Below are 14982 nucleotides of genomic sequence, written 5' to 3'. Positions count from 1 at the left end.
GATCTTCTAGAATGAGCCTCACAAAAATTATGTGAACCCAGAAATAATCAACCCCCAATGCCTTGTGCTCATTTTGATTGTGAGCTACTCACTTCACCAAAGCCACACCCTTCATCCTTTGGGAATGTTGTTTGCTTAAGATACTTGGGAAGGTGTTCATGACACACATGTTTAGTCTGTTTCTGCCTCATCTTACCATATTCGTCTGAGTTTGACCTCCTGAGAGCCTCCATGGTTCAGCATGGAGGCTTAGTAGCTTCCCTTCTTCATTGGGTGGAAAGACCACCAGTTCTCCTTCCTTTCTGGCTTATATTCATCCCACACTTCTTCAAGCAGCAGGCTTCATCCCCTAATGAGACCATATTTAGCTCTACTAAATAATTTTCCATTTAGAAGCATCCTTCTCGTTCACAGTCTTTTATTTGTCCCAGTGATGTTCACAAATGTGCTTCTGCAGCAGTGAGTGTAGGCACACGTGCATGGGGGCACTCTCCACATATTCCTCCTTGTGCCCCACCATCCTTTGTCTGAGTCTTTTCCATCTCTAGTTTGGTACCATGAACAGTTCAGCCTCTCTTGAAGTGTTGCTCAAGACTCTCCCCTCCTCCGTAGTCTGTGGACTCTGCAACTGGTAACAACAACAACAGTAATAAGTATGATTATAATAGGGAGGAAAAGGAGGAGGAGGAAAAGGAGAACAGGAGAGGATAATGAGGAGGAGGGGGAGAAGAAGAGAAGAACAACAACAACAAGAACAGCAATAAAGTAGTAGTAGGAGTAACAGGAGAACCAGTTTGGCACAGGCATCAATAATTTATGAAGGAAAGAAGGAAGGAAGGAAGGGAGGGAGGAAAAGAGAAAGGGAGGAGGGAAACAGAGAAGGTAGAAGGGAAGAAGAGAAGGAGGGAGGAAGGAAGAAGTGAACATGTATTAATGGTTTGCTATGTGATTGCCACCGTGGCTTAAACTCTACATTGCTTTTCTCCTGTCATCCTCACCAGGACTTTATGAGAGCAATTATTTCATTATCCTCCTTTCACAGACAAGGATGCAGAGGCACAGAGAGCCTAATTCTCTCCTCCCCTCACCGCCCAGACCAATCCTTTCATACTCAGTTGCCAGGAACAGTGTTGATGTTACTTTCCTCCTTGAACAACATTCAGAAATTCCCAGGGTGCCTGGGTGGCTTAGTCGGTTAGGTGTCTGACTTCAGCCCAGGTCATGATCTCATGGTTCATGGGTTTGAATCCCATGTTGGTCTTTGTGCTGGCAGCTCAGAGCCTGCTTGTGATTCTCCCTCTCTCTCTCTCTCTTTCTCTCTCTCTCTCTCTCTGCCTGCCCCTCCCTCATTCGTGCCTTCTCTCTCTCTCTCTCTCTCTCTCTCTCTCTCTCTCTCTCTCTCTCAAAATAAATAAATAAACTTAAAGCAAAAAGAAGTCCCACTGAGTACAAGGTCAAAACCAAATCACACGCCCTTGCCTTCTGGTCCTGGGCCTTATTTCTTGGAATCGGAGACTTAGACTGATAGGTTATTGACCTCCTTCCACTTGTACCCAAGTGGCCATCCACACTATTCCCAAGTCACTTCTTGAGACCAGCTGCATATGAACTTCAGCTTAGATAGGGTAATTTTCTCTCAACAGAACCATTTTACTCATCAGAACCTGTCCATTTGCTCCAGGCCAATAGAACCAAGTTCAAATTATCTCACCTGCTTGCCACCTTTAATGCCATTTTTGAAAACCCTCCCCACCTCCCACTTCATCCTACTCCATGCCTCCAGATTGTGGAACGAGCCTTAGTCTTAAACATACTCATATCTACTGTTTTCTTTGTCTGGAGTACCTCTTCCACCTGCCTGAAGCCCCTTACCCATCCTGATCTCCACCTGGGAAAATTCTGCTCTGTCATTTCATACCTAGTTCAGATGCCAGCTTTGCAAAATGCCCCTTGGTTCTCCCAAATAAAATGAGTTCATGGTATCAGTACTGTTTCCATATATCTCTAAAGAACCACTTGAATTTTGTATTTAAACTTCCTGGCTTCAGGGGTGACTGAGTGGCTCAGTTGGTTAAGTGTTCACCTTCAGCTCAGGTTATGATCTCACGGTCTTTGAGTTTGACCTATGCATCGGGCTCTGTGCTGATAGCTCGGAGCCTGGAGCCTGCTTTGGACTCTCTCTCTCTCTCTCTCTCTCTCTCTCTCTCTCTCTGCCCCTCCCCGACTTGTGTACTGTCTCTCTCTGTCTCTTAAAAATACACAACCATTAAAAAAATGAAACTTCTTGGCTTCAGATTTCAGCTCTGCCTGGTACTAAATGTGTGATGTTAGATAAGCTACAGTACGGTAACCTGTGAAAGCCTCAGTGTCCTCACCTGTAGAATAGACTTAAGCTTCTCATCTACCTCTTCTAGCTGTGAGGACAGTAGAACTGTGAACATAAAGCACTTAACAATGCTCAGTATAAGATACCTGCTGCTTTGTTGTTATTATGATTATTTTATATGTATGTATTTTTTAAAAATGTCTTTAGTTTCCAAGCAAGAGCTCCTCGAACATGAGGCTTATTCATTTTTATAACCCTGGCACTTTGCACAGTGACTAGTTCATAAATAAAACCCAACACTTCCATGGAATTTAAAAAGACACTTTTCACTGAAAAAGGCACTGGAGGACAATCTGTTTATTGTAAGAATTTTGATAACTCACCACCAATCATTTGGAAGGAAAAGGAAAAATCTGCTCTATCTTCATCCCCTGGAATAGATAACTTACATAAGAAGTACATATATGGGGGTGCCTGGGTGGCTCAGTTGGTTAAGCATCTGACTCTTGATTTTGGCTCAGGTCATGATCTCATGGTTTGTGGTTTCAAGCCCTGTGTCGGGCTCTGTGTTGACAGGGCAGAGCCTGCTTGGGATTCTCTCTCTCTCTTTCTCTCTCTCTTTCTCTGTCCCTCCCCTGCTTATGTTTTCTCTCTCTTTCTCTCTCTCTCAGTAAATAACCTTAAGAGTAGTACATGAACTGATAATTACCCCCATGCTAGTACAGACCTTTGCAGCAGCAGTAATCTGTCAAGCCATGGAGGATAGGTAAACAGCAGATTATTACAGGGAATGTATGTTTGGGAAAGAGCCCTAATCTTTACACATTGAGATCTTCTAAGAAAGACTGCCCTCTTTTCCCCACAAAATATACTCTGGGGTCCTAAACAGGCTGGATCTGAAGCTGTGAAAATAATCTTCTGTTACAGATACTGACATTATAAATTTTCCTTTTAGCTTCTTTATCTAAGCAGAGAAATAGAAACATGGCAGGGGTGTGTCCAAACTTGTGTTACAGGATAACTGGTTAGTTGTGGATCATTTGTTAGCAAGAAGCTTCCCAGCACAAGCTGGTTCCTATTTTAAGTCCTTGGCTAGTTTCTGACAAGCCACTTTATGGAAGGGCATGATGATATATGGCCTTCCCCAGCTCCACGGTGTGAGTTTTGACATCACCCACAATTCTGCATATTCACTTTGCTCCGATCCAGAAATAACTGTTCTCCCTTCACCTTTAGTATTCAAGGTTGTGTCCTGATCCCAATACATCTGTGTTTAGGGCAAAACTGGAGGGTCGTCAATTAATCTTATGCATGACAGTTAATTACTCCCCAAAGCCTCTTTTTCTCCTTCCCAGCTGGACAGAGAAGTGGAGAGTTCCCGGTTCTGATACCAGCATTTCCCATCTCCTGGTTGGCTTCTTTCTGGCAGCTTTCCTCTTCCCCCTCTACTGCTGAAGTTGGAGGGGATTTAGGGATTTGTATTCAAGGAGAATTTAGAAATGCTTTGTGTTTCAAAGAGTGCTTTGCCTGGGCATTTAATACCTGTGACCCTAAAATCCCCCAGACAGAGCTATGCTGCTAAAATAAAATGGCCACTTTCTTGTTCTCCATTCTTGACTACAAAGCCTGTATTTGCCTATAATGGACTTGATTTTAAAATAATTCTTTGCAACTTTGGCCATATTCATTTATGCCCAAGACCTTTTTTCAAGTAATAGAATTTTGGCCTTTTTCATTTGTCACTACTTTATTTTGCAGTTTTTAAAAGTACCTGATGACCATGGATTGTATGAGAACTATATCTCCTACAGGGTCTTGGACCCTAATATTGATGATGATGGTAATGATGATGATGATGGTCATTTTGCATTTAGGATAAATGAGACCCAGTGGGTTGTGATGATGTTCTTGCTGCCTCACTAACTTTGGTAAGTTCATATTTTTGTTTGTTGAACCAATTCAAGTTGTAGAATTTCTTATAGTCTCTTTTCTTCTGAATATTGCTGTTCCTTAAATGATGAAAATACGGATTTGTCTATTAGGATCTGAGTAAATGAGATTGATAGCCTGCCATATGGTTGGTACTTGATAAGTGTCTTGATTAAATTGAGGATTGTCTGGTCCAAACACCATGCACAATTTAAAAAGGAAGTGGTAGTTAAGTAAGGTCTTTATCTGAATTAAGGAGAACAAAAAAAGCAAAATAAAAATCATTGCAGAATAATGTATCTGGGGAATGGGAAAGCTGACAGATTCACTGTTCGATCTCAAGCCTTACAGAGGGGTATCAACTTGGGAGACTCTGGAAAAGAAAAAGAAAGCTAGTAATGGACCAGGTGATTACCTTGTTACTGAAATTGATTTGTTTCCATTTCATAGATGAGGACACTGAGGTTTTTATGCCATTTTCCCAGGGTGGCAGAGACCTGATCTAAATTCACAATCATTCTTCATCCACTACTTTGCTGCTTCTCAGAAATGTTAAAACATCCTGGGCCATTCATCAAGGAGATGGAATTCAGTCTACTACCATTGCCCCCAGCTATTGGGTCTCCTTGAGGTTGCCCTGGTTTTGTCTCAGACATTGCCCAGAGCCTCTGTTTTTTGGAGCATATATATCCTATGTCTTCTATATGTAGATATTTATGTTTATATTTGTGCATGTGTGTGTGCACAATTTATGTAGTTTGTGGAAATAGCAAATGTTATGCCCCTGTCTTCCCGGAAGCCAGCAGAAGGGGGATGGCATTTGGCTAGAGCTCAACCACACACGGATTTTGTCAATGTATTACCGACAAGAGGGACAGGAAAATGAAGAGGAAACTCTTTTCTGTGGGCTCACAAGGGCCATAAGAAGAGAGACACTTTATTCTGTATACTTTCTTCTTTCTCGGTGAGATGCTACCACACACTATATGCAGGTATAAAGTGGAAAACTTGATTTGCTAAACCAGCCAAACATTGCTGAAGTCAAGATGGGAAGTCACTGTCTGTGTAATTTGTCTCTAAAGTGGGATTGATCATGCCCTCCTGCCTGGTACACTAGGCTGAATGAAGATCGACAGACAATGTCTGTGGGAGTTCTTTGTGCACTGGAAGGGACCAAATAAGGCAGGACTGGTGTTACTGTTGCATCACCTTGTCATTATTGTCGTCATCAACTTTCTTTGAGAGAGAGAATTCTGTACATGGGGGTGCAGCCCAGTCATCCATACGATGCCTTCACCTCTTAAACGTCCAGAAAATACTCCTCTCTGGTGAAGATCCTGCAAGGACTACCAGTCACACACCACCCATTCTGTGCTTGGCTCTATATTAGCAGCTCTATATACCTTTCTCATTTAATCTCTACAGGGGCTTGTTATTACCATTTTGAAAAGTCTGAGGCATAGAAGGATTAAAGGATTTGCCGAAACTCAGGAAACTAACGTGTGCTTGAGCTGTGGATTTGAACCTATCCTTTTAACCACCCTGCTCTGAGGATTGAGGATATGCCTTGGATTAGTAGGAATGATAGTAAGCTGCTAGTCTTGCTTCCTTGGTGTTAGAGGAACACAGATAAACACTGAGAACCCACATGTGTGTTTGTGCACTTCGCTTGCTGTTCTGTTATGCACCAAACCCCTTTTCTTCAGCGACCAGAGACCAGTCATGCTCAAAGATTTACCTCATCTCCAGGGTACTTAGGGCTTCTTTATGTCTGCCCATTGCAACTTGGAGTACATAAGCAATTTTCTTCTCTAAATTAAACGCTTCCCAAGTTGTGGTGGAGCATGCTCTTTAAAGTGATGGTTTTAAAGTGAATGTTGATCCCAGCATTTTGATATTATATTGTAGGCTGTTATCCTTCATCAGTAATTTACTGAGTACTTCCCCTTCAACAGGTTCTGGGGAGAGAGAGATGAGTAAAGACAATCCTGTCATGGTACTTACATTCCAGTTGGCAGAAATAGGCCGTGGACGATGGAACAAGTAAATAAGATGATTTTAAAAAGTAGTAAATACTAATGAAGGAACTCGACCCCTAGGGAAAGTCTTTGGGTTTAAGAAGGACAGGAGGGCTTCTTTGACATATAAAAGGTATGAAAGAGTCTGTACTTCAAAGAACCTGGAGATTGATACCCAAAAGTTAGGACTAAAGCAAGGTCCCCTCATCCAGAATGAGCTCAGGTGGGTTTGAGAGCTCGGAAGGGAAGACAGTGTGTCTAGAGATGGAGTAAAAGGGGATAAGTAGCAAGGCGCTAGGCCCTAAAGAGCCTGTAGGTCAAGGCAGGAGCTTGCACCACATTCTAAATGAAGAGGGAAGGCATAGAAGGGTATTAAGCAGGGGAAGACATAATCTAATCTTCTTTGTCAAAATATCCCTTCTCATGGTTCACGCTTTCTTAGATGTTTTAAAGGAAGTCCGATTATTTAACCTCAGTTAAATATTAACCTCGTTATTAATATTAACCTAGTTATTTAATCCGCATGCAAGTTATGGTTTCTGAATAGGAGATATTTAACTTTATAAGCTGATACGGTTTGAAGTGTTGGGGTTCAGAGCTGAGAGCCAAGAACGAATTCTTGAGACGTCTTCAGTACAAAAGCACAGGGGCAGGACTGGTGGGCAGAAGGATCTGCCCTGGGCTTGTGAGGAGGGACTGATTATATGCCTTAATGTTGAGAGGATGTTAGGGATACTGTAAGTCTCTAAGGTATTTCGGAAGCAAGGGTTCCAGGAACTTGAGGGGCTAGCTGCTGTTAGGAAAAGGTCATTTATAAAAATAAATAAATGCATAAAATAAAAATAAGAACAATTTTAAGAATTAGAAAAAAAAGGAACAGGTCATTTATTACTGTTTAGTAAAAACTCAGTCATGAGACCTTTCAGATGTATATTAGTAGCCCATCAGTTTGAAGGATGGTTGCCAACCTATATCCTGGGGGTGGGGGTGTAGAAATAAAAGAAGTTTCTACAAGGAATTAAAAAAAATTTTTTTAAGTTGATTTATTTATTTTTGAAAGACCGGTGTGAAGAGAGAGGGAGTGAGAGAATCCCAGCGCAGACCCCAACACGGGGCTCTATCCCACCACCATTAGATCATGACCTGAGCTGAAATCAGGAGTCAGAGGCTTAATTGACTGAGCCACCCAGGTGCCCCTCCAAAGGAATTTTTGTATGTTAAAGTATACTTACTGGATCCAGGTGGTTGGGCCAAGATTGCCTTTTGCCCTTAGCAAAGTATCATCATCAAGGAAGCTGAGATCCCAGGGAATGGCTCTGCCTGTCTCAAGGACTTGTCAATGGGCTGTTAAGTTGTAAGGGAATTTAATTTTTTTTCTTCTGCCTTTGTTTCCCACATCATAAGCCACATCCACATCTTCCTGTCAGCTAAATTAATAGAAACAGCTTCATCCAGAATCACTCTCCTTATGCCAAGCCAAAGCATATTTTGCAGTCTTTTAACTGTCTTATTTCATTGACTGCAGTTGATGTCTTCATAAATATTTTTTTAAATCCTCCGAATATGATGGAATTATGCATCTCCTGATGAATGGTCAGATTGGGTCAAAATTAATCCAAGATGGGAAGGTGGCAAACCATCACTATTTTAACAAATATCACCTCTGGAATTATGGCAGTCTCTCCCATCACTTCTGGATTAATAACACTTTGCTTTACGATCTCTTCACTGGGGGCAGGGCAAAGGTTTATCTGCTTGGGGGACATATAAAATGTACATCCTCATTTTTCAGACACACACACTGTAGGTCCCCAGAGCACCATTAAAATGTGCTGCATAATCTTTGGAAATTGATTCAAAGAACACAGATGCCAGTTTTTCTGGATGCAAGGGCATTTTCACTGCTGAATCTCCTAACACATTCATTAGAAAACAAATATTTGGCTTTGTAGAAGCTAGTCAATAACCTTGGTATTAATGTGAAAGCTGGGCTTTTCATTCCTGGACTTTGATGTCCAAGAACCCTGCAAAAGGACCATTCCCCTTCCAGTAATTCTGATTTAAGACCCAAACACAGAATGAAAATAAGGTGCTGGTAAGGATTTCATTTCTGACCCTAAGGCCTCCATTTTCAGACAACATGAGGATTCCTCACCATTTAGTTTTAAGGATCATAATATTTTAGGAAATAAAGATAATTGATTTCTTAAGGTGTCATATGTAAGTTCAGGTCCCAGAAATCGGGATGCATTTTGCTGGGAGGGTGATATCCAGACAAGATTATAATCAGCCACAGTTCCCAGATTAGCCTACAAATCCCTCTTTGAAACACAATGTGGCCCTCATTTGCATAATTGCTCACGCTTTACGTAAGGAAGACAAGGAAGGAAGTGGGGGAGGGAAAAGGGAGATACTACAGGTGGATAAGTTGATAAAGCTTCTAGTCATTTGGATGACAGAGGTCTTCAGATAGTTTGATGTAAGGTTGAGGGGGCACTAGAAACAGTGAATTAGATTGTGTGCGTGAGTACTTACACAATATTAATGGCTCTTAAGAATAGGCACATAGTTGGTACAATGAAATGAAGATCATGGAAGTCACCTTCAGTCTTTTACTGGATGAACCCTGTAGTTGACCATGGACATTCTACTCTAGCTGAATGACCTTGCTGAATTATTTACACCTTCTTGACCTTAGCTTCTCAGTCTGTGTACTAAATGCATTTATTTGATCAGAGATTTTCACATTCCCAAGATCTGGTCGAGACGTTAAGGGTGCCATAAATATTTCTCTGTTAACTGCGTGGATTGTCCAAACCCATTAAATAACTTCACAATTATACATATTCATTAAAACAGCCATATGACCCTCTTTGGTTGGCTTTTTATAATAAACAACTATTGCATTCTAATAATGTACCACTTACTTAGTCACCTTTTGAAATTGCATATAGGATTTCCCTTGAGGAAAAAAAAAAGATCCTGATACAAAAAGGTTTTAAAGCCACTTTCAAAGTGTTTATGTCTGAAATTTTACCTTCTCACACATCAAGTTCCTAATGAAGATTTGGGATGAGGAGAAGGTTAACACAATGTTGTGGGCGCAATTCTTGGAACTGGTTCTATGCTAACAGGTTATGAGGGATTGTATTTGTTTCACACGAAGTGGTATGAACTTCCTCCATAGTTTTGGAGGCTGGAAATCTGAAACCGTGGTTTTGGTGGGGTCAGCTAATTTTTCCATTAGTCTTTTGTACTGCTGGCTTTCCTTTTAAAATTAATGTATTTATTTTTGAATATGTTACAATATTTGAAAAATTCACAAATTATAAACAGTATATAGGGGAAAACAAGTCTCTTTTCTACCCATGATCTCCAGCCCCCTCACTTCCCATCCCCAGCTTTTTACCAGTTTCTTTTGTAGCTTCCAGAGATAGTGTAGGTATGTGCTAAGATAGGTGTATGTATACCCTTTCCTTTTTTCCCACAAAGCGATAAAAAATGCTATATATGCTATGTAGTACTTTCCCCCCACTTAATGTATTTTGGGTTATCTTTCATATCTATATTGTCAGCTTTTGGAATACATAAATAGATGTTCAAGTAGAACGTGTAACTTGTGTGGATTATAGGTTGTCATATTTCTGCCTGTTCTCTGCCTTGTTAGAGCTACTTGAAACACCTTTCTGTGTTATTATTTAGGATCCTCTAAACTATAATGATATGCACCTGCAACAGTGTTGAAAATCCATATCTTGAGAGTTGGTCTTACTTGTGTAGAAAACTATTTATTTAAGGTGACTGGGGAACATGAGGGTTTTCCTCCAGTGACAGAGTCCTAAGTCATTGACTCTTGGCCTGGAATTCTCTTTCTCTCTGTGGAAACAAGTATGCCTTTTAGGAGAGGAGATAGTTGCTGCTTAGAGCTCCTCCCTCTGAGGGGCAGGAATGCATACAATGTAGGTTCATGTCCATGTCACCTATACAGACGTCCCTGGTGCACAAGTGTGTGCCACTGTCGTTCATCGTTCAAGACTGCTTTATCCAGTTTCATCTCCCTCAGTTATCCCCTTTCTTAATTCATAACTGAATTATATTCCCTTTTCATGTGCCATGCATGACCTACCCTGTGCTTTGGTCCACAGTTTCCTTTTCCTTGAATGTGAAATTCTTTCCACCATCAAAGATTGCCAGAGTTCTGCTGCCCTCAGAAAACCTTTCTTGATTCACCCAACTGGAATCTCTTCTTCCCCTTCATTTACCTAGACCCTGTTCTGAATGCATTGTCCCCTCTCTCCCTTTTCTTATCTCTTAAACACCTTTATCCACCCCTCCCCAGATTGCCCTGGACATTGTAGTTGCTCATTAAACATTTGGTAATTGATCCCACGGAAACACACGAGGTATGTGCTGCGTGCCCTTCAGCTATCAGAGACAACTAGACTTCTACTTTCCAAATGCATGGCGCCTCACTCATTAGAAAATTGACAAGCTGCCTAACTGTTTGAACAATCTCCAGCACATTATAAATGTTTGGATAAAACCACCATCAATGCACAGTCATTGCAGAGCCAATAAAAAATGACCTTGTCTTCCCCTCTTTATTTGCATGTTTCCTACAGTATCATCTCCAAAGGCAACAGGAGAAAATGGTGAACAGCTGGGAGAGGGAGATGTCCTTCACACATCCTATATTTGGAACTGGTAGAAATAGCCACTATGATTCTGTGTCAGTTGAGCAGGATAGATATGATTTCAAAATTATATCTTAGTTGTGAGCCCCTTGAGGGCAGGGTCTTTCATCTTGGCATCACCTGTGTTAGGTACATTGTAGGGCAGAGTTGATCAACCACAGGATGGAAAATTCTTTGTTCAGGGGAGCTTTCCTGTGCACTTAATATGCCTTGTCCTTACCTACTACATGCCAGTAGCACCTCTCTTCCCAGGTTGTAGCAATCAGAAATGTCTCCAGACATTGCCTGAATGAGACCTGGTGGAAGAGATTGCTCCTGATTGAAATGCACTGATGTAGGAGCTCAGCAAAGGTTGAATGAACACAAAAAATTTTCATTGTTTGAATATTATCACTTGGCTTTCTTTTTCTCCATGTGAACAACAGTTAATTCATCTAAGGAAATACTTAGGAGAAACATATTTTACTCACTACCTGATTAGTGGGTAAAAACTTGATGTAAACCACCCAAAATTCTAGCCTCCACCTTTTTACAGAGTCCAAAATGGTATGAAGGTATGTCTCCAGCTGGCAACCAATCTATATAACTTGGAATTAAAAAAAAAAAATCCCATCCAAGAGATGTTATTTTCATGGCAAGCTATTTTCTAAACAAAAGCATATTCCAAATATTCCAAAGATTGGAAGCTGTCCCCCTGCATGAAAAATACTTTATCCTAAACATAACATTGAGTTCACTGTTTTTACTTGGAGTTCAGTTACCACACAAAGTGAGATACGTGTGCATTAGAGTAATAACCATTGAGAGGCACCTGGGTGGCTCAATTGGTTAAGTGTCTAACTCCTGATCTCTGCTCAGTCCTTGATCTCAGGGTTGCAAGTTCAAGCCCCACATTGGGCTCTTTTCTGGGCATGGAGCCTACTTAAAAATAACTGTTGATGAATTATTACTAAATGACTGCATAGATTCCATGGCATGTGTGGAAGTGCATGCTCAAAGTACTAACAAATACCCAGTTGTATTAATGGTTGGGGATCTAAACTGCATGTTTTACTGGGATTTCTTTATTTAACATTGTTACTGAACTTCACTCACCAATTTATTGGAAAGTTTCAGCTCAGTGGGATATGCACCGAGATGGTTTTCTTTCCATTCAATGTCCCCACCGGTGCTGTATTGCATATTCTCCCCCATTTCTTTTCTTTTTTTTTTTTAGTTTATTTATTTTGAGAACACAAACAGGGAGCAGCAGAGGGAGAGTCCCAAGCAGGCTCTGTGCTGTCAGAGTGACCCCGACTCCAGGCTCCAACTCCACGAACTGTGAGATCATGACCTGAGCTGAAATCAAGAATCAGACTCTTAACCTACTGAGCCACCCAGGCACACCTCCCCCCATTTCTTATTAACATTTTGAACAGAGTTTTCAACTTTCTGGTTATTGGCATCATCTCAATTGATATTTATACCTCTGTGATTTTCTTTTTTTCGAGCGGCTTAATTTATTCAAAGTTTCTTCTCTTACTAGTCAGACTTGTAGCTCTGGGCCAGAAGAGGAGAGGGCATGGTATGTTTTTCACCTCCTCTCTTTTGTCTTGGAAAGGATGGGGAGGATTTTATATGTATGTCTTTGGGGCACTTCTTCACTCTGTGTGTGTGTGTGTGTGTGTGTGTGTGTGAGAGAGAGAGAGAGAGAGACAGACACACACACACACACACACACACACACACACACACACACACACCCAATAGCTCGGATCAAGCTTTGGGCAGGAAAGTAAAGGCAGAGTGTCTTGGTTCCCAGACTTAAGATGCGGTTGTATTCTTCCCGCTGCTGATTGTTGTGACTTGTCTGGCTTCTGTGTGGCAAATTTTCTAGTTCTAACTTTCTCATGGTACACACATATCACAGATATCTCAAATAGACATGCAGGGGCCTCTGAGCTCCTAACTTTCTCCATGTGGTGAATGCAGCTCCCACAAAACCCCGTTCAACTACTGGGTGTCTGTTCCAGTAATATATTACTCAAGCTATGGTCCCTGTCACCTTGCAGGTGATGCACTTGGAATGCACCAGCAAGCTGGCTCAAGCCCAGCTCTTCCTGGTGGAACTTGACAAATGAACAACAGTAAACTCACTCATACTTCCTATGCCACATGGAAGGATTGAAAATTCTTCCTCTGTTTACCCATTCCCACCTTGCTCCAAATATTACCTCATTTCTGTTTTGGTCTCAGTGCTTAGCAATGTCTCTCAGACACTTACCAGGTTTGCTGCATCAGCGGACATCCAACTGGGAGAAAGAAATTTCAATTTCCTTTTTTTGAGGCACTACTGGTATTCTCAAGGGCTTCTCTTGGCATGGACACATGACTTCCTCAGTGTACCTGGGAACAGGTACTTGAGCTCTCAAATATATGATCAGTTTCATAAACCCTCATACTCATTGCTAGATCCCTCCTGAGAACTGTACCTGTCCTAAAGACAATTACATTTGGGACAGAGTATTGTGATTTAAGGAACATGGTGAAAATTGTTTACTCTTCTTTCCAATGTCCTTTGGAAAATATCTGAAATTTGGTGTGTGTATAAATAAATAAATAAATATATATATATATATATATATATACATATATATATGTGTGTATATATATATATATATATATATACATATAAAAGCTGAGTACTGTTTCATTAAAAGTGTCCCTAGTTTTCTGTATGTCTGTGTAACAAATGACCCATTTTCAGAGCATATGTGGTGTAATAGACCTTATCTTGTCTTTCTAGGAGGTAGTTTCTCATGGACCCAAACAGAGCTTCTTAATGGAGATTTATAATATCAAAAGAGATTACATGAGAACCAAGTAATTATTCTTCATGTATGAATATCAACCAATTTATAAAGGAGTGAAATTAAACATTGAAGTTAATTATATGGACAATCTCACATTTGTGGACCAATTAGGGCTCTTTGGTTACAAGCAACAGAAACCAATTTCCCCCCTATATTAAGCACAAAGGATGTTTATTAGTGGTTGTTGGGGGTTTTACAGAATTGAGAGGAGGCTGAAATGCAGTGCAAGCAGCTTGACATTCATAAGGCAATAGTGAGGTCTCCTCTAGGGAAGGAATGAAATCCAGCCGTGGCTCCTGTTCATCTGTCATCCTGTTCCAGTTCTAGTTCCCATGGGAGTATATCCCATTGGCCAAACTCAGGCCATAGATCTCACTCTTAAATTCACTCTGGAAGGGAGAGCAAGGATTTGACAGAAGGTGTCTTCAGGAAACTGCCATATTCTGAAGGAGGCACTGATCTGTGGTCCCACCAAGACTGCACAAAATGGGGGAGCTGTAACCCTTACAAAACTGGGTGCTGTTAGGACAGAGAAGCAGTTGCTAGCCAGTCAAGAACTGATGGCCCGTCTCTCGTCACCAGAAGGCTCATCCTTGTCCTCTTGCTTGGGGGTTTCAGAGCTACCTCAGGCTACGTTTCAAGGTTGTTCCCATACAGCATTGCCCATCTTCCCTTATCTTGGTTGTATGGAGAACTCTACAGTCTTCCTCTGCATTAAGGTGGTATTTCTCAATCATTAGTTGTATATGGGCTGTACTGTCTTCTTGTGCCTCGTAAACATGCCTCTTGCTCAGGCATCCTTTTTATGAAAATCATTCCTCTGGTTCAGTTTGCTCTACTTCCTGGTCAATGTCCATTTTCTTCTACAATTTTCCAATTGCACTTACGCTTACTGGTAGAATACTTCTCAGTTGTGGATTCCCCTTCTAGACTGTCCTTCCTGCTTTGGACTCAGTACCCATTTGTCTGAACTTAGATTTGTTTTTTTCGTTTTAGTGCAATTATCCTCCCCACTTCTGTGCTGCCTATCTCTGCTCCTAGAGTATGTGCCCTCTGGAATGTAGAGCAGCAAAGGTCTCAGACTGTACATTCTTATTCACCTTACTCACGTGAATTAGAGACCACACAATCACTTCCTGACCACCGGTGTCACTAATATCACC

At 41.2% G+C, this 14982-nt stretch overlaps 1 protein-coding gene across 8 annotated transcripts in view; it reads left to right on the top strand.

Moving 5' to 3' along the window:
- Positions 1-14982, top strand: part of RBFOX1 (RNA binding fox-1 homolog 1) — a 2066153-nt gene that overhangs the window by 1017567 nt on the left and 1033604 nt on the right. For 4 of the 8 annotated variants that reach the window (XM_047839434.1, XM_047839426.1, XM_047839427.1 and 1 more), the window contains exon 1: positions 6237-6298. The exons of the other annotated variants lie outside the window; for them this stretch is intronic. In XM_047839434.1, the coding sequence (XP_047695390.1) occupies positions 6290-6298 (9 nt within the window). In that variant the 5' untranslated portion in view covers positions 6237-6289. Of the gene's footprint in view, positions 1-6236; positions 6299-14982 lie in introns of those variants that run through there. 8 annotated transcript variants of the gene reach the window in all.

The sequence above is a fragment of the Prionailurus viverrinus genome, chromosome E3, assembly GCF_022837055.1.
Source record: "Prionailurus viverrinus isolate Anna chromosome E3, UM_Priviv_1.0, whole genome shotgun sequence".
Taxonomy (NCBI): domain Eukaryota; kingdom Metazoa; phylum Chordata; class Mammalia; order Carnivora; family Felidae; genus Prionailurus; species Prionailurus viverrinus.
The sequence above is the reverse complement of the archived record's forward strand: the minus strand, read 5'-3'. Positions and strand labels throughout refer to the sequence as shown.